This window comes from Microtus oregoni, unplaced genomic scaffold, assembly GCF_018167655.1.
Source record: "Microtus oregoni isolate MIOR12 unplaced genomic scaffold, Mior012 000029F_ref0000214, whole genome shotgun sequence".
Classification (NCBI taxonomy): domain Eukaryota; kingdom Metazoa; phylum Chordata; class Mammalia; order Rodentia; family Cricetidae; genus Microtus; species Microtus oregoni.
The window spans coordinates 2,997,775-3,021,620 of NW_024543088.1; the positions used below are offsets into that span (position 1 = coordinate 2,997,775).

The following is a 23,846-nucleotide window of genomic DNA, read 5'->3' on the forward strand; positions in this document are numbered from 1 at the left end:
CAGTTCCAGCTCCCAGTACCACTTGGCTTCAGGATCTGCCATCCTGGAGCTTCTAATGCTTAAGCCTGAAAGAAGCTCCTAAAAGCCCACAGCAGCTTCTACTGTGGGAACAAGAATGGGGCTGAGCCTGGCTGCATGACAAATGCCTTTCTTTAATCCTAGCACTCAGGAGGCAGAGGCAGACTGATCTCTGTGAGTTCCAGGACAGTTCTGTCTGTCATCACGTCCCTGTGCTGCTATGTTACCTGTGTGTCTGTCGGGCCTGCTCTTCCTTGTGCATCTCCCTAGGCCTAAGCCCACTACTTGGCTCTAAGCAGAGGCTCTACGGTGTGCTGTCATGCCAGGTAAGAAGCATGGGCAAAGACTGGAGGCTGTAGTTGAGTGCTAGAGTGCTTGGCTAACATGGGATGAAGTCCTAGGTTCAATCCCCAGGACTACTGAAAAGAAAGGTGGGAGGAGGAGTGGCATGGGTATGCCTGTAACAACAAACCCAGCACAATCCTCATAGCCCTTGCCCTGGCCACAGGGCACCTTGATCACACCCAGAGAAGGATGGCAGCCAGGAGAGTCATCTCTTTTGCTGGACCTGCTTGGGCAGTAACATGACCCCCTACAGTCCAACAAGTGGGTCACTCAGCCTGGCCAATGAAGAATGGACTCTTTATTGGAAAGGTTTTCATAGCCACCAAAGGAGAAAGGCTGTGAGCTGCAGAACTTCCTCTGGCCTGGCCTCATGTGTGTGTGTAGTGCTGAAGGAGGTAGACAGAACACAATTCCACACACTACACCCACAGCAGCCAGCATCCACATCACCCAGACACACAGACCTGGGCACAGGGCACCAGCAGCAGCCAGAAGGTCTCATGGTCTCATCAGGCCTGCTCTGAGCAAAAGAATGTCCAAAATGTTGCTCTAGGGGCTGAGGAGATGGCTCAGTGAGTAAGAATGCTTGCTGTCCAAACATGAGGATGTGAGTTCAAATCTTCTGCATCACATAAAATGCTAGCTGTGGCCTTCTGCCTGTAACCCCATCATTGTGAGTGTCACACAGAGGAGGACCACTGGGGCTTTCTGGCCACCAACCTAGCTCCAGGCTCAGTGCATGACTCTGTCTTAAAAAAATAAGAGGAGAATGATATAGGGCAGGATATCTGAAGTCGTCCTATGGCCTCTGTGTTTACACACGGGTACACAAACCTATACATGCACCTCAAACACATTACACAAGCAAACGCAAAACAAAGTGATGCTCCGCATACTAATATCAAGGTCCTATGTGTGTGTGTGCGTGCATGTGTACATTTCCACAATACTTGGTTATAGCAGGTCTCTGAAATGACGTGTGGGGCCAGCAAGAAGGCCCACTTAGTAAAGGCACCTGCTGCATAAATCTAACAAGCCAGAGTTGGAGTCCTAGAACCCACTGTGGGAAGAGGGACCAACTCCACAAAGTTGTTTCCTGAGTGCACCATAACGTGTGCATCCACATACCACACACACACACACACACACACACACACACACTCAGGGCCAGTGAGATGGCTTAGCAGGTAAAAGCACTTGCCACCAAGCCTGACCACTTGAGTTCAAGTCCTGGGACCCACAAGGTAGAAGAGCCAACTCCCACAGTTTGACCTCTGACTTCCACATTGATGTCTACTTTCACTTCCCCGACACAAACAGGCACTCACATATTTAAAACAGAAACAAATCAAAATTTAAAAAAAGCAGCAGCTGTCATCATGAGACCTACAACTTTAAAGAACGTTTGTGTGGGGGAGATGGCTCAGCAGTTAAGAATACTTGTTGCTCTTGTAGAGGCCCTGGGTTTGAGTCCCATCTCCTACACAGTGGCTCACGACCACCCATAACTCCCAGGCACTCACAGGGTACACATTCATACACATAAAATAAATCTATTTTTTTTTTGTAAAAGGTCAACTAAAAACTAACCTTGGATATGAGAAAAAATAAATTCTGGGGCTGGAGAGATGGCTCAGTGGTTAAGAGCATTGCCTGCTCTTCCAAAGGTCCTGAGTTCAATTCCCAGCAACCACATGGTGGCTCACAACCATCTGTAATGAGGTCTGGTGCCCTCTTCTGGCCTACAGACATACACACAGACAGAACATTGTATACATAATAAATAAATAAATAAATATTAAAAAAATAAAAATAAATTCTGGCAAAATGACTAATTTCTTTCCACCAATTGAATAATAAAGTAATGGGCTCCAAGTCACCAACCACATCCTTGAGGCCAAGAGCAGGCTAAGCTGCCCTACTTCTCAAGTCCACAAGAAGTTTGACAACCAACCGTTTCCAGGTTACCCAAGGCACCTGCTACATATCCTTATGCAGCCACTTGGCACCTGAGTCCTCTGGGCTCGGCAATGTCATGAGGGTCTGTGAAGCATCCTTCACTGTCTTTCTATGCAGCCACTCAAAGATTCCTGACGAATTGAAGAGGGATATTTGTGGCAGGCCAACAACCAGGAACACATGGGTCTCTGGGACTAATGAGCTGGATTTGGCCTACAACACTATAGAAGGTAGCAGAAGCCACTGAAAATGGGCCACCAAGTATCCCATAGTCAATGCACTCATCCAATAAGGTTATTCAGACTTGTGAAGACATCAGTGACTCACCACAGCCACACTGGCCACCGCGAAACCAAACCCACCTTCCCCGTGTTCTTCTGTCCCCTGGCTGTCCCCTCCAAGCCATCCTTCCCTGTGTTCTTCTGTCCCCTCTGTCCCCTCCAAGCCATCCTTCCCCGTGTTCTTCTGTCCCCTCTGTCTGTCCCCTCCAAGCCATCCTTCACCGCTCTGCTTCCTCACCTGCCGTGGTGGTATCCACATCCTTGGCTGCCAGCTCTTCAACATCTGACCTCTTCCTCAGCTCAAACCTCCGGGACAAACCTTCTCGGGGCTTCCATAACTCCTGGATCAAGAGGGGCTTCTCATTGTCTCCAAACACTCGGAAGCACTGGGCCTGCCACCTCTGTCCAGAATCTCCAGCCTGGCCCACAACGTCACATAGTACATACTGGCCAGCACACTCGGGCTCCAGGGCATATCGCTCCAGGGCCTCTTTCACCAGCTCCTGGGCACTGGAGGTGCCAGTGGCCAGAACACTCTTGTAGTGGGTGCCTGTACAGACACTGTCTCCAAACACCTTCAAGACCCCCGGGGCTGAGAGCTGAGTGGAAAGTTCCGCAGGATCATCACTGGCGCCCAGGCTGCTGAAGGTGGGGTCCAGGTCACGATACTTGTAGCTGAGTGTCCGGGACAGCATAGTGGACAGTAGTTGGCTCTGTCGCTTCAGCTTACTCTTGGTGGGAGGAGACATGATGAACTGAGTCCCATAAAACATGGTGGGTGCGTCCTCATGAATAACCACTGAGGCTTTCAGCCAATGGGTGGGGGAAGGCCAGAGCCTGGGAGGGCAAAGTGATACAGGTTAGAGCCAGGTATCAGAGGCATCAAGAACAAAAGAGACACGAATCCATCCCAGCAGAGGCAACGGTCCTGGGCCACCCTGGCATCCACGCCACCTGGAGCCGGAAACCCAGCAGTGGGGCTGACAAGTCAGAGCCTATGAGGAGCAAGGGGCAAAGCAGGTCTGATAGACTAGACTGCAGTGCCTTCAGGGAAAGTCACTATGAAGGGAAACAAGGAAGTCACAGTAAGTTATAACCGCCTAGGGCTCTGTGACTTCTGGGAAGTGTTGGGCACAGGGAACAGCTACTGCAAGTGGACAAGTGACAGCACAGTCTCAGTAGGGCTGCTTCTCTGTTCTGGGGAATATGCTCACCATCTAGCAAGGTCACGCCAGAAAAACAACAACAAACAAGTAACAGAAGGAAACAAGCCATATTCATCTTGGCTGTGAATTCAATTCTTCTATGCCAGTCTATACAAAAGATGAAGGTCATCCCAAACACAAGAAGAGCTGGGGAAATGGCCACAGCTACAGACAGACAGAGACACAGACAGACAGACAGACAGACACACACACACACACACACACATATCACGTCACATCACAAGCCTTGGGACTGGGGAGATGGCCGAGTGGGTAAGGGCACCTGCTGTACAAGCATGAAGACCTGACTTCAAATCTCCAGTACCCATGTCAAACGCTGGGCATGGCTATGCATGCACCTATAACCCCAGCAATTTGTGGGACAGAGACAGGAGTATTACTGGGGCTTGCTAGCTGCCAACTGAGCTCCAGGCTCAGAGAGAAATCCTGTCTCCAAAGAATCTCTCTCTCTCTCTCTCTCTCTCTCTCTCTCTCTCACGCACACGCACACACACATACAAGGGTAAGGGTAACAAGCAACCGGACTCTAGAAATACAAACCCCAAGAGAAAGCTGCTCCCCATGACCTGGCAGAGACAACTGGTCCTGACTGGAAGGGATCCCTGGCAGAGGAGGTTAGTCCCAACTAAAGAGATACTTCCTTAGGACTGAAGCTTGGCACATCCACGAGGCCACTAGGCCACAAGGAACAACACAAAGATCGCCTACAGAACCAGTGGAAGCATCCTAGGAATGCATGCATTCCACCCACCATGTTCAGCCACCAGGCTCTCTTCAGAAAGAGGCTGGCTCCCTAGGAGCTTCCAGGGAGCAGGAAGAGCCTGTGTGTAGCAGAATCCTAATCCTAAAGCTCCTAATGTCCTATGGGGGTTAGAGAAGGAATTACCCATCACCCTCAAAACAGTCTTAGGTCTGGAGAGCCTAGAGAAGGAAACGAGGACTGGAGGCTCTGCCACCAGTAAGGATGAGGGAGAAAAGCTGCATGCATTCATCTCTTGATGAGCAGCCCTCACTCCTGCATCGCAAACAAAGGGAGATAAACTGGTGAGCCAAGGGAGGAGTGTTTTCTAGAAGCCTCTAAACAAGTGTGCCCAACCTGCAACCCTGGGGCTGTATGCGGTCAATGACAGCTATGAATGACACATAACACAAAACTGTAAATGTATTTAAAACATGAGGCTTTTTGGTGGTTCTATTTTGCGCCATGCTCAAGTGTCAGCTTTGTAGATGATATCACGTTGCAATGTCAAAAGATTGGACACACCCGCTAATGACTCAGGACCCAGAGAAAGCAGCACAGCGACCTGCCACTATGACTCCAGCTTGTCAGCTCTGCTGAAGTCCCCAGCCTCCACTCACCCACATTTTTATGGGCTGGAGAAGGATTTTAGTGGTGGCTTAAGGCTTCAGAACCACCCACGGAACTCTTCAAAAGACTCTCAGGAGGCTAACAGGACTGCCATCAAACCCAATGACCTCAGACTGACACACAGACCACAAGCAAGAAGGGGAGAACCAACTAAAAGAAAAAAAAAACTGTCTTCCAATCTCTACATATGTGTTGTGGTGTGTGCACACATGCAATAAATGTAAAATAATTTTAAAAAGAATCTTGGAACTAGAGAGATGATTCAATGGTTAAAAACAAGTTTGTTTGGCCAGGCAGTGGTGGTGCATGCCTTTAATTCCGGCACCTGGGAAGCAGAGGCAGGTGAATTTCTGTGAGTTCAAGACCAGCCTGGTCTACAAGAGCTAGTTCCAGGACAGGCTCCAAAGCCACAGAGAAACCCTGTCTCCATAACCCCCCCCCCCAAAAAAAAAGGTTTGTTTGTTTTTAAAAGACTTGGATCAAGCAGATGTGCGGTCCACATCTACAATTACATCAGGTGGGAGATGAAGGCACAAAGACCAGGAGTTTAAGGTCAACCTCAACTACATAGAAATCTGAGAAAACTGTAGCACGAATAATAAAAACCCAGAGACAGATGTTGGGTGAGTTTTTATTATTCTTGCTACAGAAAGCTGCAGTCCAGTGTGGGACACAAAAGATCCAGTCTCAAACAAACAAAAACAAAAACAGAAACAAACAAACAAAAACCCAAGGCCAAACAAAACCTCAGAAAGCCAGACATGGCCATGAATGCCTGTAATCTTGCAATCCCAGCAACTCGGAGGCGGCTGAGGCAGGAGAATCTTGCTTTGGAGGCCAACCTGAGCTACAAACACAGCAAGATCCGGTTTCAAAGCAAAGACCCCACAGGGAGCCAAACGAAGCAACTGACCAGACCTCCAGCTGACACTGAGAATCAGATTTCTGCCTACTCTTTTCCTGAGGCCCCTCCCACCGCCAGCAGCAACACAAGTGAAGTCGGAAAAGCAAGCCACAAAACCTCCTCAGCCAGCTGACCTAGGTGCCCGGGCATTGTGGGAGGGGTCTGAGCTCTTCCAGAGCCTCTGGAGAGCTTTAACACTCAAGCCTGCCAGGCGGTGGTGGCGCACGCCTTTAATCCCAGCACTTGGGAGGCAGAGGCAGGAGGGTCTCTGTGAGTTCGAGGCCAGCCTGATCTACAAAGGGAGTTCCAGGACAGGCTCCAAAGCTACAGAGAAACCCTGTCTGGAAAAAAAAAAAACAAACACTCAAGCCTGAGCTCCCAAAGGACTAGCAACTGTCCTGCAGGATGGCTCTAGTTTCACCAAAACTCATTCCCCACCACAAAGTCTTTAGTGATGTACCAGCTCTCTGGAGACTTGAACTTGCCTAAAAATAGCTGCTGTCCAGAGAAAAGTGGCCAGAAAATTGAAATGCAAAAGGTTCTTTTGGGTCTCTGTGAAGAAAGATATGGAGAGATCAAAGTATTGTGTCTCTTCCCGGGGATCCTGAGACAAGTATCCTCGGCAACCCCGAGAAGTCTAGAACTGATTATGCTCCTCTGCATGGGACTGTCACTTAAACCACAACAAAAGCATTCTCAAGGAGCTGGAGAGATGGCTCAGTGCTTAAGAGTGCTGGCTCTATAAGAATAAGGACCTGAGTTCGAATCCCTAGCACCCACATAAAAAGCTGGCTATGTCTGCACATGCCTATAACCTCAGCCCCGGGGTGACACACAGATCCCAGGCACTGAGCCTCCTCCAGCAGAGAAGTCCCCTGTGTTTCATGGAAGCATCAAGGGAGAATTAAGCATTGTGGAGGCCGTGTCTTCTGAGAATGTGTGCTGGCTAGAGGCTTCCAAGGAAGAGACAGGTCATTCCTGACAGCTCCCGGCTTCGGCTGCTCTAGCCTCCGCTTGTGTAGGTACTGGTACACACATCCCCCCACACACTTGCATGCATGCCCCACCCCACCACACGTTTTTCTGAAAAGCATGCATCACAGTGTCTTCACACACAAACATGGTATTAGAGTTCAGTCCACAGAACCGGTGTGAAAAGCCCAGCATCATGGCGTGTGCACCAGGTCTCAGGGAATGAAGGCAAGAGGAACCCTGGGATTCCCTGGCTGGCCAGTTTATGGAGTCCCAAGCCAGTGAGAGAGTGTCTGAGAAACACAAGGTGAACAGCTCTTGAGTGATCCCTCCCAAGACTGATCTCTGGCCTCTACATGCATACGCACCCCTTCCTTGGAAGCCTCTAGACCAGCACACATTCTCAAATGACACAGCCTCCACAACACTTGGTCCCCCCCGCCACTTCCAAGAAGTGCAGGGGACGCCTGTGCTGAAGTATCCTCCTTGACGAAAGTCTAACCCAGGTGGGCAACACTGCAGCCCCAGCCATTGAGGCTTGTGGCCCTAAAAGTCATGGGTTCTGGAGACCACAATGTCAAAATGTCCTTAAGCAGAAGAAGAGTCACAAAGTAAACCACAGTGTTTAAAGGCCCAGATCCAATGCAGAAATGGACTGGCATCTTGTTCCCTGGCTGTACATCTAACTGGACTGCTTTAACAGAACAGAAATGTTAACGAGGTGTGGTGGTGTGCATACCCAAAATCCCAGTTGTCTGAAGGTGGAGGCAGGAGGGTCAAGAGCTCAAGGTCATCCTCAGCTACCCAGGCCAGCCTGGGCGCCGTGAGACAATGCCAAGAGAGAAAGGGTGAGGAGGAGAATGGAAGCTGCTATGGCTCACATATATAACTCCCGCACTCAGGAGGCTATGGCAGAAGGACTGCATGGCAAGGCCAGCCTGGGATACAGCATGAGTTCCAGACCAACTGGGGCTGAGAGACGCTATCAAAAGGGGGGTAACAGAGGCAGAGATGTTCCTCACATGCATTAAGCATTAGGTTCCATTCCCAGCACTGCGTAAGCTAGGCATGGAGGCACATGCCTGTGGTCCCAGCATTCAGGAGGTATAGACAGAACAATCAGAAGTTCAAGGTCATTGGGCCTTCAAGATGGCAAAGGAGCTTGCTGTCAAGCCTGATGTTCAATTCCCGTATCTCACATGCCAGAAGGAGAAAATGGACTCACAAAAGTGGTCCTCTGACCATCCCCCCAAAAGTTTTCCTCTGAGCACCAACTGAGCATGTGCACGCACACAGAATATTAAATTTAAATATTAAAAATCTTTATAAATTTAAAACATGTACACATAGAGAAATAATAAATAAATGAATGCAAAAAAAATTAAGAAGTTGAAGGTCATCTTTGGCTATTCAAAGAGTTTGAGGCCAGCCAAGGCTACACATAGCCCTATCTCAAAATACATACGTAAAAAAAGAAAAAGGAAATACACAGGAAAAGTACAAGTACATAATACTAGGTCCCCTCCACGAACCTCAGGAGCACGGGATGCAGACTGGACCTTCATAAGTGCCCCTCCCTCCTGTCTAAGACGGATTGGAAAATCATGAAGAACAGGAGGCAGCAGAAATTGGGTGAGGTGACTCATTCCTCTCTAACATTCCCCTTCCTAGCCCCTCAAAGTCCCAGTGAATGCTGAGTTTTAGATGTTCTGAGATGTTCCAGAAAGCTTGCTTTTATGGCCATCCTCACCACAGCCACCAAAGAGAGTGGGCCCTGGGGGTGTTCACCTGCTCCCAGGCCACTTCCCTTCCTAATCACAGAGTCAAGAGTACAGCCTGTTTGTCCAAACAGGACAAAAATGTTTCTCAAAAGGCCACTTGGAATCCAGGGAAAGTCCTACAGAGAAGAGCACGCCCTGGGTAACCAGATCTGTTTTTCTGCAAGTATGACCTGTCTTTTCCTTTTCTGCCCAATTCTCGCCTCTGACACACAAACATTTGGGGACAGCCCAGGTCCCGGAGAGTCAGAGTACAGGCAAGGCTCTTGCTGCAGCTGCCTCATAAACTCTCCCTTTTCTAGTTCTCCAAGAAGAGTCCCATTTCTGCTTTTAAAAAAAGAAAAAGAAAAAAAGGTTAAGTCACAACGACTAGGCAGGCAGTGAGGTCAGTGGCGGCTGACATGGGTGGAGGGACATGTCTGTTCCAACAGGACAATGTGGAACACATTATCATTCCAACAGGAGGAAAAAAAATGAACAGTCAACTTTGGTGCATTATTCACCTCCCCTCTTCCACAAATCCTATCTTTATGGCTCCAGCTGGAGGGAGGCTTTAAATATGAGCATAATTCAATCAGGTTCCATTCGGTGCTAGTCACTTAGCAAAAGGGGACTGAATGACTTCTCCCAGTGGAATTAGGGACAGGCTCCTCTCTGGAATGCACAAGAGGTGCCCCGCAGCACCGAGACACGGGTAATCAAATTCTTTTTGGTAATTCAGATTAACCAAACACTCAATGGGCGACAAAGGCTGGCCCGACAGGTCTGCAGCCTTTCAGGCCCCCCATCCCAGGGCTCCCCAGGGACAGAAGCCAGATCCCTCTGAGGGCCTCAGAGCTCCTGCCCAGCATCTGTCTCAGGCGCAGTACTTGTCGGGGGGCTGGATGCAAATGGCACAGAAATAGCTGGGGAAACAATGCTTCTCGCGGGTACACGGGTGGGGAGGCGACACTCCTGCGGGACGGGTGTAGGAGTGGGGTGTCACCACCATCCTGGTAGGAGAGTGTGGGATTCCCTCGGAGCTTTTTCGGGATGCCCCAGGTTAGATTCCATCTCCTTGGCACCGCCAGGTAAACTGAGGCCTGATAGGGTCCTTCCACCAAGAATGACATTGGCCGGATCTCCCCCTAGAATCCCACGGGGCCACGCCACCCGCGCCCACCCGGCCTTTAGGTGCAGCTCCCCCGGGCCACTCCAGGCCCCGTGCGCTCGCCGGTTTCCATGGCAACCGAGCAAGCCTGCCTCTTTCGCGCCGGGACTCGCTGCGGGGACCGTGAACAGCGCGGCCCCGCCCCAGCGCGTGCCCCGCCACCCGTGTCTTAGCCCGCGGTCTCCGCGCCCTCCGCGGGTCCCCGTCGTAGCCCAGAGGCACCTCCTGAGCCATCCTCGGCCTCCCCCGATCTTCCTTCTCGCGCCCCGCACTTACCTCAGCTCAGCCCGTCAGCCGCGTCCCCCGCGCGCGGCTCCCACGCCCGCCGTTAGCCGAGCTGGCGCCCGGCTCGAGGCGCCTCCTGCCGGCCGCGCAACGGACAGGGCGAGGCTTCCGAGGGGGCGGGGCCTCCGGGGCGGAGCCTGTGAGGGCGGGGAGCCCGGCGAGGTGAACGGAAACCTGACACCTCAGCGCCCAATGGGCAGAGACGAAGCCTTGAGTGGGCGGGGTCACACGTACTGGGGCTGGCCTGGACCCGGGGAAATATAGGTTGTGCGCTAGCGTCCCCTTCTGGCAGCCAACGGCAGGGGCGATTCCTGAAGAGGTGTGGCTTTCGGGGTGGGTGTGGCCTCCTACGACGGGCACGTGGTATATCGAGGGGCGGGGCCTCAGCCAAGAGGGGCGTGGCCGATGCTAACCCTTCCTCTATGTGCTCTATGGTCAAGTAGGCTAGGTGGTGGTCGGCCTCCACTCCAGATAGTGGACAAGTGTGGAGGGTGGACAAGAGTGGAGGGATGGACAAGGGTGGACAATCACCTTGATATTTACAAACATGCATGAAATGGACCGGGAACAGGGAGACCAGAATTTTGTTTCGTTTAACATATTTTTATTGATTGATTGATAATTGTATACGTATATATACTGTATGTTATCAATATTTACACCATTTCTTTAATTTTAATGTATTCTTTGTAGAATTTTATTTTATTTTATATTTTAGATAGGATCGCATATATTCCAGACTGGCCTCAAACTCTTGTAGTCAAGGCTGGCCTTGCCCCCTGATGCTATTGCCTCCGCCTTCCTTGTGTTGGGATTACAGGCTTGCACTACCATGCCTCTTTTGTGTAGTGCTGGGGATTAAACCCAGGACCTCATGTATGCAATGCAAATGCTCTACCAACTAAACCACCCTCTCCCCCCCAGGCCTTACCCAGAGTTTTAAAGGGCAAGTCAAATTATGGCAGACTGGCTTAAAACCACGCAAAAGGGCCGGGCGGTGGTGGCGCACGCCTTTAAACTCGGGAGGCAGAGGCAGGCAGATCTCTGTGAGTTCGAGACCAGCCTGGTCTACAGAGCTAGTTCCAGGACAGGCTCCAAAACCACAGAGAAACCCTGTCTGGAAAAACCAAAAGAAAAAAGAAAAAAAAAAAACATACAAAAGGGGACCTAATCGGCTTGGGCACTTTGACCCAAAAGCCTTCCTAACAACTTGTTTGTTTTGACTTAGCGCTGATATGTTTCTGATCTCAAACTGCAGACCCTAACCCTAGGAGTCCATCTTTCTGTGGACAGTTTATAGTTCACCGCTGTAGAGCAGTGGTTCTCAACCTTCTAATACTGTGACCCTCATGCTACAGTTCCTCATGCTGTGGTGACCCCACCCGTGAAATTACTTCATTGCTGTGCTTTTGCTACTGTTATGAATCATAATGTAAAAATTGGATAATGTAGGCTATCTGGCGCGCAACCCCCTTGGGGTCGTGACCCACAGGTTGAAAACCGCTGCTGTAGAGTAGTGACCCCATGTTTGAGAGAAGCGAAGGGGATAAACATGTATGAACCACCACTTCTGCCTGTCCCTGTATGCTGAGGGGCTCTACCCAGCCCAGCTGCCCAGATTCCTACACTAGCTCTTATGAAGTTCCTCTTTTTCATCTTTCCCCCTAAAGATGTAGAGACTCAGAGAAACCAGGGGGCTTGACTGTACCCCACAGACCTTTGCAGGAGGTCCCCCGCATCATGCATACCAATCTCCTCACACACCCCAGCTTCAGAGGCTGTAACCAAACAACATTCTGGAATATTTCCCTATAACTTCCTACAAACCATGGCAGAGAGGCAGTTACCAGAGCTGGGAGGAGAGCCTGGGTTCAGGCCTGGATGCTCTTTCTGCCACTTCCCACGCTGCAACGAAACCCATCTCCAGACTTTCTAAACCCATCTCTGGCAGAGTGACACACACTGCAACATGGGAACCAGATCCGGACTATTTTTGTAAATAAAGTTTTATTGGGACACAGCTACGATTGTTTGTTTACATACCGTCTGAGTGTCTGGCAATTTGTAGCTCATAGTGGAATTGGATGTAAAATGCCTACCCCAGGCTTACATTTCAAAGTCTTGACCACCTGCTGGTAGTGTTGTTTTTGAAGGTTGTAAAGACTTTAAAGAGTGGAGTCCGGATGGAAGAAGTTGGTCATGGGGACAGGTTTTTGAAAGATTTTCATCCCTGACCATTTTTTGTCTGCTTGCTTCCTCTTCTCCAGGAGGTCAAAAGCTCCCTGATGTCTCTCAAATTGTAAGCCAGGAATGTCTTTCTCTTTTAAGTTGCTTCTGTCAGGTATCTGTCACCACAATGCAAAACCTAAAACTTACCTCTTTAGAGGCCCCACATCCAGTAACATTCTGGGGTTCTGGGAACGGGGACATCAGCATCTGAATTTTCATCCCATGAAACCCGCTTTCATCACCTAGATAATTTTTGTTTTTTTTTTGGGGGGGGGGGGGGTTTCGAGACAGGGTTTCTCTGTGGCTTTGGAGCCTGTCCTGGAACTAGCTCTCTAGACCAGGCTGGTCTCGAACTCACAGAGATCCGCCTACCTCTGCCTCCCGAGTGCTGGGATTAAAGGCGTGCGCCACCATTGCCCGGCTCACCTAGATAATTTTAATTTATCCTTAAATTCTGTAATCCAGTGTTGCTTATGTGATACCGAACCTCCAGGATGGCTGCCAGGGAGCCACACTTCCCAGTCCCCACATCACCGCATAGACTCCCTTGTTGAACAGGATGACTAGAAGTGTAAGACTCACACAAGGAAAGATGTAGCATCTGCCCGTGCCATCTCTTCGATCTTACTCTGAGGTAAGCTGACCAGCACTTTGGAAAGACCTGCAAGCAATTCTGTGTGAAAAGAGAGGCACCGACCAACAGCCAACACCAGTGCACACACATCTGTGAACTGCCAGACTGGATTTTCCTCTACCCACAGTCCCATTCCCAACGCTGTAACCTTGGTTGGTTGCCAGCCCTGACAGATAATCAGTCTGGCCATCCTGGAGCTCGCTCTGTAGACCAGGCTGGTCTTGAACTTAGAGATCCCCCTGACTGCCTCCTGAGTGCTAGGATTAAAGGGATGCACCACCATCGCCTGGAATTCTGGATGAGGTTTAACAACCATTCCATTATGGGTAGATCCCACCAAGAGGGATTACGTAAGGAGGGCTTGGTCCTCAGTGCAAGCCATAGTCAGATCCGGAGCATTGGGTAATTGACTAGATCCTGAGGGTGCTGACTTAATGAGTTGATCATTTCTTTCTGTTTGTTTTGCATGTTAGCACATTCATACATGGCGAATGTGGGCACATGTATGCCACATTGTGCCTATGGAGGACAACTCCAGGTTTTGGTCCTTGCCATCCATCTAATTTGAAACAGAATCACTCTGTGCTTTTTCCACTGAGCACTCCAGGCTAGCTGGCCTGGAAACCCTGCCATACTCACCTCCCATCTTCCCATGGGAGTGCTGGGATTACAGACACTTGTCCTTGGCGTCCGGCTTTTACATGGGTCTAGAGCATTCCAATTCAGTACCTCACGCTTGTTCCGTGCTTTCCCCTACTGAACCATCTCCTCACGCAATGGATTCATCCCCTGATGGAGCCATAATATGATGGCATCCTCAGGAAGTAGCAGAAAGTGGGAGGTGGAGTCTCATTGGAGGAATTAGGGCACTGGGGAGATGGGACACAGTTTGAGTAAGGGAATTTGCTCAATAAAAAAGTAAGGCAGGTCAGATGTGGTGGCGCACGCAGAGGCCAGCCTTGTCTACATAGATGGTTCTAGGCTACACAGTAAGACCCTGAAGAAGGGAGTCAGCCTGAGTCACATACTGAGACCATGCCTCAAAAAAATAAGTCAAAATTTTAGGGCCTCTCCTTCCTCGTTCTGCCATCTTGGCAACTGTGGAAGCCTTCGGAAGCCTGTCTGGAAGGCTGTGGTGCAAATTCTCCAGAAACCAGAGAGAGGACACCGCTCTTCTTAAAACTGAAGATGTTTATGCCCAAGATGAAGCTGAATTCTACTTAGGCAGGGGAGTTGCCCTGTGTATAAAGCAAAACAGCAATACAGTGTCTTCTGAAATCAAACAAACAAGACAAGAGCGATCCAGGCAAAGGCACTCGGGCCCATGAAAATAGTGGCACGGTTCATGGCAAATTCTGAAGCAACCTTCCTGCGCAGGTTGTGGCCACACCATCCATGGGACACTGTACCCTTCCCAGACTTAAACTAATGAAATATAAATTAATAAAAGTGGATTTGTGTTCTGGATAAATAATAAAACAAAAACAGATAAATAAAAAGATTTTAAGAATTTAATTTTATAGATTTAAAAAATAAGGTAGTGACTGAGGAAGACATCTGATGTTGACCTCTGACCTCCACTCACAAATGAGTGCTTGTGCACCTGCACATGTGTATGCATTCACCCAATAATATGTACATTACACATACACATGCACACATATACATGCACAGGTGCTCGCGCACGCACGCGCACACACACACACACACACACACATACACACACACAGGAAACTGAGTTTTGAGCTGCCATCTTTGGCCAGTAGATGGAGACAGATCCCTGGACCGGTCAAGCAAAGGATTTACTGAGCCCTGAGATAAGTAGGCATCGGGTTAGGCTGTATCCCCAAATGATGGACTTTACAGAAACAAAGAGAACCAGCTCCTGGAAAGAGCAGTAGTGATGAAGAGCGGGTATCAGCAGGCATGTGCAGATAATAACCCTGCGCTGCCTGTCGCCAGCAGCCCATAGGGTATGCAGGGTTGCAAAGATGAGCAAGGCAACATTTGGGGCTAGGTGGTGGCTCGCCGGACAAAGGCTGCACAAGTTTGAGGGCCAGAGTTCAAATCCCCATCACCCATGTAAAAGCCAAGTGTGGACACACATGCACCTTTAACCCCAGCGAAGTGGGGACCAGAGACAGAAGAACCACTAGGATGTGTTGACTGCTAGCCTAGCTCCAGACTCACGAGAGACCCTGTCTCAAAGGAATAATATGAAGAGTGGCAGAACAAGACACCTAACATTCTCCTCTGTCCCTTGCGTGCACACATGGGCACGTGAACTCACACAACCATACACCCTGCACGTGTACACATGCTGGTGTGAAGAGTTCATTAGACTACAACAAGACACCAATGGTGTAACTGCCGGCTAATGCTGTAATAAGGTGTGTAACAAACATTCAGAGGCCACAATACTGTTACTGCCTGCATGCTGGCAGGTGATCTGTGACTGGTAAGCTCGACTTAAGACAGGTTGGGGTTGGATTTGGATCTGCTCCGCCTGCCTCCTCATTCTCAGAAATTCTCTTATGCAGAACCCGATTTTCTCCCGAAAGATTGAAGATGTGTAGGAGGTCAGGCTGTACCACTGACATTTGGGTAAAGAATCTGCTATCAGGTCCGACGATATGAATCTATGAACCTGCATGCGAGAGGCTGAAGAAGGGACTGCATGCGAGAAGGCTGAAGAAGGACTCAACCTGGGCCACAGAGTGAAACCCTGTCTCAAAAAAATAAATAAAAATGCGGTATGTGATTGGCCCATCCGTGTTGCAGCATGGACGAGGGAGTAGCTCATGAGGTCACGCCCCTTTCTGAGAAGCTGTAAGGGCAGGAGAGCATAGCCACTGGTAAATTCCCTCTGCACCTTAAATGGCCAGAGAGAGGAAAATAGGGATGAATATCATCAAAATACACTCACACATGTATCAATTAGTCAAAGACCAAAGAAGAAGTATTTTTAGCTGAGCTAATGTGTATAATGTTATTAAAGGTGGTGTATACCTTTAATCCAGCAGAGGCAGGTGGACCTGTGAATTTAAACCAGCCCAGTCGACACAGAGAGTTCCCATCCATCCAGAGTTATGCAGTGAGACCCTGTCTAATATATATATAGTGTGTATTATATATGCACACACATATAAATACACATATATACATATGTATGTGAGTAGAAGGGGGTGGGCATACAGAGAAGTTGGCACCTTTACCCTTTGCTGGTGGGAACACACAGGGTGACATGGTGTACTGATTTCTCATCTGATTGCTGTGACAATACACCTGGAAGAAACAACTTGAGAAAAGCGGTGTTCATATAAGCTCACGGGGCAAGGGTGCAGTTGTCAGGGAAGGCATGGCGGCAGGAGTGAGGCAGCTGGTCACACTGTGTCCCCATGCGGGAAGCAGAGAGCAGCGAACACGGGTGCTCAGCTCCCTTCCTCCTCTGCAGTCAGTACAGGACCCAGCCCCTGGGACAGCATTGCCTCCATTCCAATTAACCTATTCTAGCAATGCCCTCACAGACATCCCAAGGCTTATCTCCTATGTGGGTCTAGATCTAGTGAGGTCAACTGGTAATCATTCAGAGGCTTAAGAAAATCCATAGTTTTTCAAAGAATAACAGCTTCCCATAATGATCTAGGGACCTCTTGGGAGAAACAGAAACACAGTTCTACACAAAACCTTGCATACAGGGTCTCAGCCCTTATCAACACTTGCGAAAGAGCTGAGTTTGGTTCCCAGTACCCACATCTAGGGCCTCACAATCTCTTGTAACTTCAGCTTCAGGGAATCCGACACCATCTTCTGGACCCTTGGGCATCGGGATGCATGTGCCCCATGTGCCTACACACACACACACACACACACACACACACACACAGAGAGAGAGAGAGAGAGAGAGAGAGAGAGAGAGAGAGAGGAGATAGAGGAGATAGATAAAGTGAACCCCAAAAGCTGTGTGCAGATGTTTATTGCAGTAAAAGGCCTATTATATTTACCACATATTCACACTACTGATGTCTATCACTTAACAAATGGGCAGAAACAATGCGATTGGTGAATACCCAGCCATAAAAAGTAACAAAGATCTGGCAAGATGACTGGAAGGGTGAAAGCACCTGACACACCATCCCGGTAACCTAAATTCCATCCCAGAACCCACCGTGGAAGGTGAGAACTGACTTCCGCAACTTGTCCTCTGACCTCACAGACACCGTGCCGTTAGGAGTCTGAGTTCGCAGACACATAATAATAAATAGTCATCATCATTTTATTTTTATTAATGTAGCAACGAAGTACTGACACATGCTACAACATAGATGAACCTTGGAAGTAGTGTGTTGACCTGAGCCAGGTGCAAAGTCTCTTAGGTGACTCTAGTGTCACGATCTGTCTATGTAGTGCCCCCCACCAAAGGCTCGTGTGATCCTGACCAGGAGAGTTCAGAGTTGGGGGGCTTGAAAGGTGATAGAGCAGGAGGGTGCTGATGTCATCAGTGAAGTCCTCCTAGGGGCAGTTCACAGCTGAATGGGATGTTAGGTGGCAGGCGCTGCCTGTTGGAAGAGTAGTCCTGGAAAATGGGAGGATGATAGATGAGCATCTCTCTCAATCTCTCGCCCTCACACTCTCCTTTACCCTCCCACCCCCACACAATGCTCTGCCTCATCACAAACTGTGAGGCCAAGTGACCAGGGACTGATGCCTCTGAGACCATGAGCCCAAACAAATCTCGTCTCCTTTAACTGGACTTTGCCTGGTGTTTGGTAACAGCAACGGTAAGCGAACGTGGTTAGAAAGGGCAAGTCTGCAAAGTAGAGCAGAGGTGGGCTGAAGAGGGCCTGGTGATCTGAGTTCAAAATCCCAGGGTCCACAGGTAGAAGGAGAGAAGAAATTCTCATAAGTTGTTCTCTTACCTACACGTGTGTGTGTCATGGCACACACACACACATAGACACACACATACGCACGCGCGAGCGCACACAGTGCACCATGGCCAAAACTGATTTAAAGCCCATCTTGAAGCCAACTACAAAGAAAAAATTGTTGGGACAAGGGGAGGGACTCGTGAGGAGAGAGCTGTCACAGCCAATGGCATTGGCACACCTGATCTGTCCCCAACTACCTGGTGAATAAAATACCTCCCTGTGCCCAAACCCACATCTTCAGTTCTTATTTTTAAATTATTTTTATTTATTCATTTTTTGGGGTATGTATGTGTTCATGTGTATGCACGCACACAGGTATGCAGGTATGATTGAACACGCACATGTGAGGGCAAGGCAGAGGTCAATGTCAGGCACCTTCTCCAGCCAGTCCCCAACATATCTTTTCCAATCACATTTTTATTTATACTGGTGGAGGGAGACAATTCTCAGATATCTTGGGCAAAGGGATGGATTCTTTCTTTCCATCCTGTGGGTTTTAGGGATCAAACTCAGGTCACCGTTGGCATCAAGAGCCTTTACAGGCTGATCTATCTTGTAGGACCTTTCTTTCTTTCTTTCTTTCTTTTCCTTTTTCTTTCTTTCAAGACAAGTCTCTCACTGAACCTGGAGCTCACCAGTTCAGCCAGACTGGCTGGCCAGTGAGCCCCGGGTACCCTCTCGTCTCTGCTCCCCCATCACTAGGCTCAGGCAGAGCTCTGGAGAAGCCTGAACTGTTCATTTGCAGATTTAGATGGAAAGAGAGCTGGGCGATGAAGATACATCTGAGCTGGAAGAGTGCTCTCTTGACAAACATGGAGCCCTGGGTTGCCTCCCCAGCGCTGCATAAACTTGGCATGACAGTGCACCCTTATACTCCCAGCCGCGGGACGTAGGGGCAAGAGGATTGGGAGTTCAAGGTTACTCTTGGCTCTGTGAGACCAGCCTCAGCTATGTGAGACCCTGTCTCAAAAGAAGAGAAGGGAAAGCTGGGTGTTGTGGTGTATCCCTTTAATACCAGAAGGTGGATCTCTGTGAGTTCTAGGTCAGCCTCCTCTACATAGTGAGTCCCAGGACAGTAATGGCTATTGCATAGAGAAATCCTGTCCCTAAAATGGGGGGGGGGAGAAGGAAGAAAGGAAGGGAGGGAAGGAGGGATGGAGGGAGAGAGAAAAAGAAAGAAGGGAGGGAAGAAGAAAAAGAAAGAAAGAAAGAAAGAAAGAAAGAAAGAAAGAAAGAAAGAAAGGGGTGAGGAGAGGAATAGGGGACAGAGAACAGCACAGAATCGGCGGGTGGGTCGCAAAGGCTGGGCTGAGGGTTTCCTGCAAGCCCCTATGCTCACTCAGCGCCCTGTGCTGCTGCACAAGAACCGAGCTGCAGCCAAGACAGCTCTAGACAATGAGGCCCAGGGCTGCTTGCAGTTCCCAGCACTGTTTCCTCTCTCCATCACCCAGGGCTCCCTTCCTATGTTTCCCCATAAGAATTCCCCAGCCCTGCTCACACTTCCATTCTAGCTCCGGCCTGAGACTGATTCAACTCCCCCAGCCCTGGCCTGTACCAAGTCCTCCAAGGAAGCTCTCCCAGCTGTGCACAGCTGGGAGCCATGTTGCTATCTCCATGGCTCTTTGGGGACATGACGACAGTAGAGTGCTGCCACCTTCATTTCCAACATGCTCTCTGCCCCCACACTCTTGGCACATCACCCAGGGTGATCTTCCGGCAGAACTGGAGGCACTGACCCATGGGAATATCTTTTCCTGCTCTGCTGCTCCAGTGATAGCCGGTGACATCTGGAGTCAGGGCTGGAGTGGAGTGGGATCCTGGGAGACCCTCTTTCCTGAATGATGCGAGATGGGCAGTGTGTCTTGAATTGGAGCAATGGAAGGAGGAGTGACCAAGGCCCCTTTGATTTGTATGCTCCCAAGTGTTACCGACAGTTGAAACGTCACCATCAGTGATTTATTCCTTGGGCTGGACCTCCAGCACAGGCGTTGTCTTTATCAGAGTTCATATTCTAGGCGAACATTAGCATAATTAATTAGGACATGGGCTGGTGGTGCATTTTAAATTAGTGTGTGTGTGTGTGTGTGTGTGTGTGTGTGTGTGTAAAACAGGACATCTTACAGAAGTCCAGTCTCTCCTACTATGGGCCCGAGGAACTGAACTCAGGTCATCAGGCTTAGCAGCAAGCACCTTTACCTTCTGAGCCATCTCGCCAGCCCCCTATTATAATAGCTATAATAGATATCTATTATTCTATTCCTTTCTTCACACAGCCCTATTTATTTATTTATCTTTAGATGTGTGGGTATTTTGCCTACATGCATGTCTATGCATCACATGAATGTCTGGTACCTGCAGAGGCCAGAAGAGGGCCTCAGATCCCCTGGCACAGGAATTAGAGATGGTTGTAAACTTCCCCGTGAGTGCTGGGAATCAAACCCATGGTGTGGGAGTCCCCTCTGTGTATTGCTTTTCTTGGTTAATGAATAAAGAAGCTGCCTGGCTTGTTGATAGGGCAGAACTTAGGTAGGCAAGGAAGACAGAACAGAATGCAGGGAGAAGGAAAGAGTTGGAGAGACTCCATGGATCCACCAGAGATAGACGCTGGAAATTTTACCCGATAAGCCACTGCCACGTGGCAATATACAGATTAATAGAAATGGGCTAAATTAATATAAGAGTTAGCCAATAAGAAGTTAGAGGTAATGGGCCGAGCAGTGATTTAATTAATGCAGTTTCTGTGTGGTTATTTCTGGGCTAAGCTAGCCAGGCGGCCGGGACGAACAAACAGCCTCTCCTTGCAACAAACCCAAGTCCTCTGAAGAGCAGCCAGTGCTCTTAACTGCTGAGCCATCTTTCCAGCCCTGTAGAAGGTGCTGTCTTACTTACTTTTTTAATAGCTGGGGACACCTGCCACAGAGAGCAGGGAACTGACATAAACCCTTACCGATGGGGAAGGCCAGGTCTCATGACAAGCCTAGCAAGCCAGCCCTGCCCTCCAGGAGCAACTTAAGTACCAGAGTGACAGACAGGGCTCTGAGCTGTGGTCCAGATTAGCACAGGGTATGAGGGGTGCAGAGGGTATCCCCAGAGTCACACAAGATCTACAAGCTCCTCAATGTGTATTTTGGCTTTGAAGGATGTGTAGGAGTTGGTTGGGAGAGAGACAGCTTGTGGGGTCGCTGTCTGGAGCTAATTCAAATCAAATGTTCAGCCCCAGGGCACAGTGGATGAAGCAGCTGTTCAGCTCAAGAGCTCAGCAGGGGCCATGTGGTCACTTTGAAGTGCCAAGTCAGTGTCCTAGGCATCCATCACTGTTCCTAGGAGTCTCCTTGGTCCCCATTAGCCTCCTAGTGACAGACGATTTTCTTCGTCTGAACAGGGTCACACCTAGGGAGTTCCCACACAGAGGTGCAGATGCCCAAGCCCTGCCCCTACAGCCTCAGACCCAGAGGAAGGTCAGTTGTGAGGGTCCCAGTCCCAAGCTGCAGTCAGCTCTCTCCATCGTGGTCCTCTTCTCTGAACCTTGATCCCCAGATGGGGGAAACATGGGAGCGGTCCATGGAACAGAGGTATCCAAGCCGGTTTCCAGGGGCTGAAGCCCTGTCTGTTTTGTCTGTTCTCTCTCTGTCTCTGTCTCTGTCTCTGTCTCTCTCTCTCTCTCTCTCTCTCACACACACACACACTTTCATATGCACACACGTTTTCATATATGCACACACACACACTTTCATACATGCAAACAGCACTCATATGCACAGGCAGGCCAGGTTAGACAAAATCAATTCTAAAGCTCACTGGCTTCAAAACCATCTTTCTGAAGAATGCATAAACTTGATTTAATACTGGCTTTGACATATGGGATTCCAGGTGCCGAAGCCCTGAAATACCTTGGAATGTGCTAGAACAAAGTATAAGGCACCCTGTCTTGGCCCACCCTCGCCCACATCCATCTGGCTGGCAGTCATTGAACAGGACCCTGGATTTCCAGTAGCCTCTTCCAGAGAGTCTGAGGTGTCAGTTCAGGTCAGGAGCTAGACCCGCAGCTCCGGCACTCCGCCAGTGTCCAGGTGGCATCTTGTGTCAAGGCTAGCCCAGGAGTAGAGGTGGCTGAGGAGAGGCCCCTGGCAGCCATGTTCTTCATGCCACTTCAGAGGTTGGGGATGCAAACGTTCCATTCATTCTGGAAGACGAAGACCCTGCCAGAGGGCCCAACAGAGGGCCTCTGAGAGATGTCTCTGGACACCAAGAAAAGCCCTCTGGTGAGCTCAGCTTCATGGTTTCTTTTGATTCTGTGAGATGAGAAGAAATGGCCAAGTAGCAGCATCCTCATCCCAGCCCTCAGCACCTCCAGAACCAAGGACCAGCCATAGTGGAGCAGAGTGTGAGCAGCTGTTGGGAATGGATGCCTTGGTTTCCCCGCACTGCCTCCAAACATCCCACACAAAGAACTTCCTTGAAGGTGGACGGGGGGGGGGGGGGGGGGAGAAGGGAGAAGGTAATGGTGTCCAGAGATAAACATGTTCCTCCATATAGTGACTTCTAATAACTCTGCTGTGATCTTGTTTCTTAACACACCAGGCCAGCCAAGAGGTTCCATCATGAGCACAGAATCAATTAGTAATGTCTGCTTGGGACACTATATTGAATTCTATCACTATGTAAATGCTGCAATTGATTGATGATGCCTGCAATGGTCAGGGATATTCCCCATCTGTCATCTAATGCTAGGTGACTTTCCCCTGCAGCAGAAAGGAATGTGCTCAGGACCTTAAAAATTACCTCTTGGAGGGTCATTCCCTATTTTGCCCTTTTCTGAAGATGTTAATATTGGTTATAATTTAAAAAATCATTTGTCTAAAGTAGAAACACAGTACTGAATTAATTTCTTCTCCATGGAGATGGCTAAATGTTTTCTTCCTTGCTGGAGACTCAAAAGGTGGTACAGCTGTCACTGAAAGAGACCTTAGAACCTTAAAAAATTCCATCCAGGAAAAGGCAGGCAGAGCTTGGCACTATGCTTTAGGTTAGAGTTCACAGTTCACTTTCCATGATGCTTTGATTCCAAAATCTAAATGACCCATGGAATCTGGGTCACCTCATTTGGACACCTTGGTCTGCAGTGTGCTGGGCAGGTAGAGGTACCTCCAGATGGCATAGTAGTGAGTACCAGCACCAAATGCCACAAAGAGGTGCCAGATGGCATGAGCAAAGGGAATCCTCCCGTCACTCTTGAAGAAGACCATGCCCAAGCAGTAGAAGACCCCTCCTGTCATCAGCTCCCAGATGCCCTCGGTGTTGGGCTGTTGGAAGAAAAGGATTAGACACAAGTCAGAGGGAGACTTCATCATTCCCTGCTACCCACATGGAAAGACATACAAGTGGCGAACAAGCCCCGAGTCCCCTAGGAAGTCTCAATATTGTGGCATCAAATTTTCCATATTAACTTGCAAAATCTGCAACTGATGATAGCGAACTCAAACCTCAGAGGCCTAGCACTTGGAAGAAGGCAAACGTAGCAGGGTTAGAGATCCAAGGTTCTGCCTCTACAGTGCAAACCCAAAATCTCAAAAAGGTTGCTTTTATAGGGCGGCATAGCAAGTTCAAGGAGAACATAAAAGCTAAATACTGAGACCCCGGGGAAGGGGGAAAGAGGGCTGGAAATGCGGCTGAGTAGTAAAGTACTGGCCTAGAATGTGCAATGCCCTGGGTTCAGTCCCCATCGCTGCACACACACACACATGCACACACGCACACATGCACAC

The 23,846-nt window shown here is 49.3% G+C and overlaps 2 protein-coding genes across 3 annotated transcripts in view; both read right to left on the minus strand.

Annotated features, from left to right (window-relative positions):
* LOC121464708 (ras-associating and dilute domain-containing protein-like) overlaps window positions 1-10,350 on the minus strand; it is a 72,038-nt gene extending 61,688 nt beyond the window's left edge. Inside the window, exons 1-2 of the mRNA XM_041677736.1 lie at window positions 10,279-10,350; window positions 2,842-3,440 (exon numbers count right to left, since the gene is read on the minus strand). Of these exons, the coding sequence (XP_041533670.1) occupies window positions 2,842-3,376 (535 nt within the window). The 5' untranslated portion in view covers window positions 3,377-3,440; window positions 10,279-10,350. The remainder of the gene's footprint in view (window positions 1-2,841; window positions 3,441-10,278) is intronic.
* An 11,545-nt stretch (window positions 10,351-21,895) lies between these two features.
* The window catches only part of LOC121464957 (monocyte to macrophage differentiation factor 2), a 43,256-nt gene continuing 41,305 nt past the window's right edge, over window positions 21,896-23,846 (minus strand). For both annotated transcript variants that reach the window (XM_041678092.1, XM_041678091.1), the window contains one exon: window positions 21,896-23,384. In XM_041678092.1, the coding sequence (XP_041534026.1) occupies window positions 23,181-23,384 (204 nt within the window). In that variant the 3' untranslated portion in view covers window positions 21,896-23,180. The remainder of the gene's footprint in view (window positions 23,385-23,846) is intronic.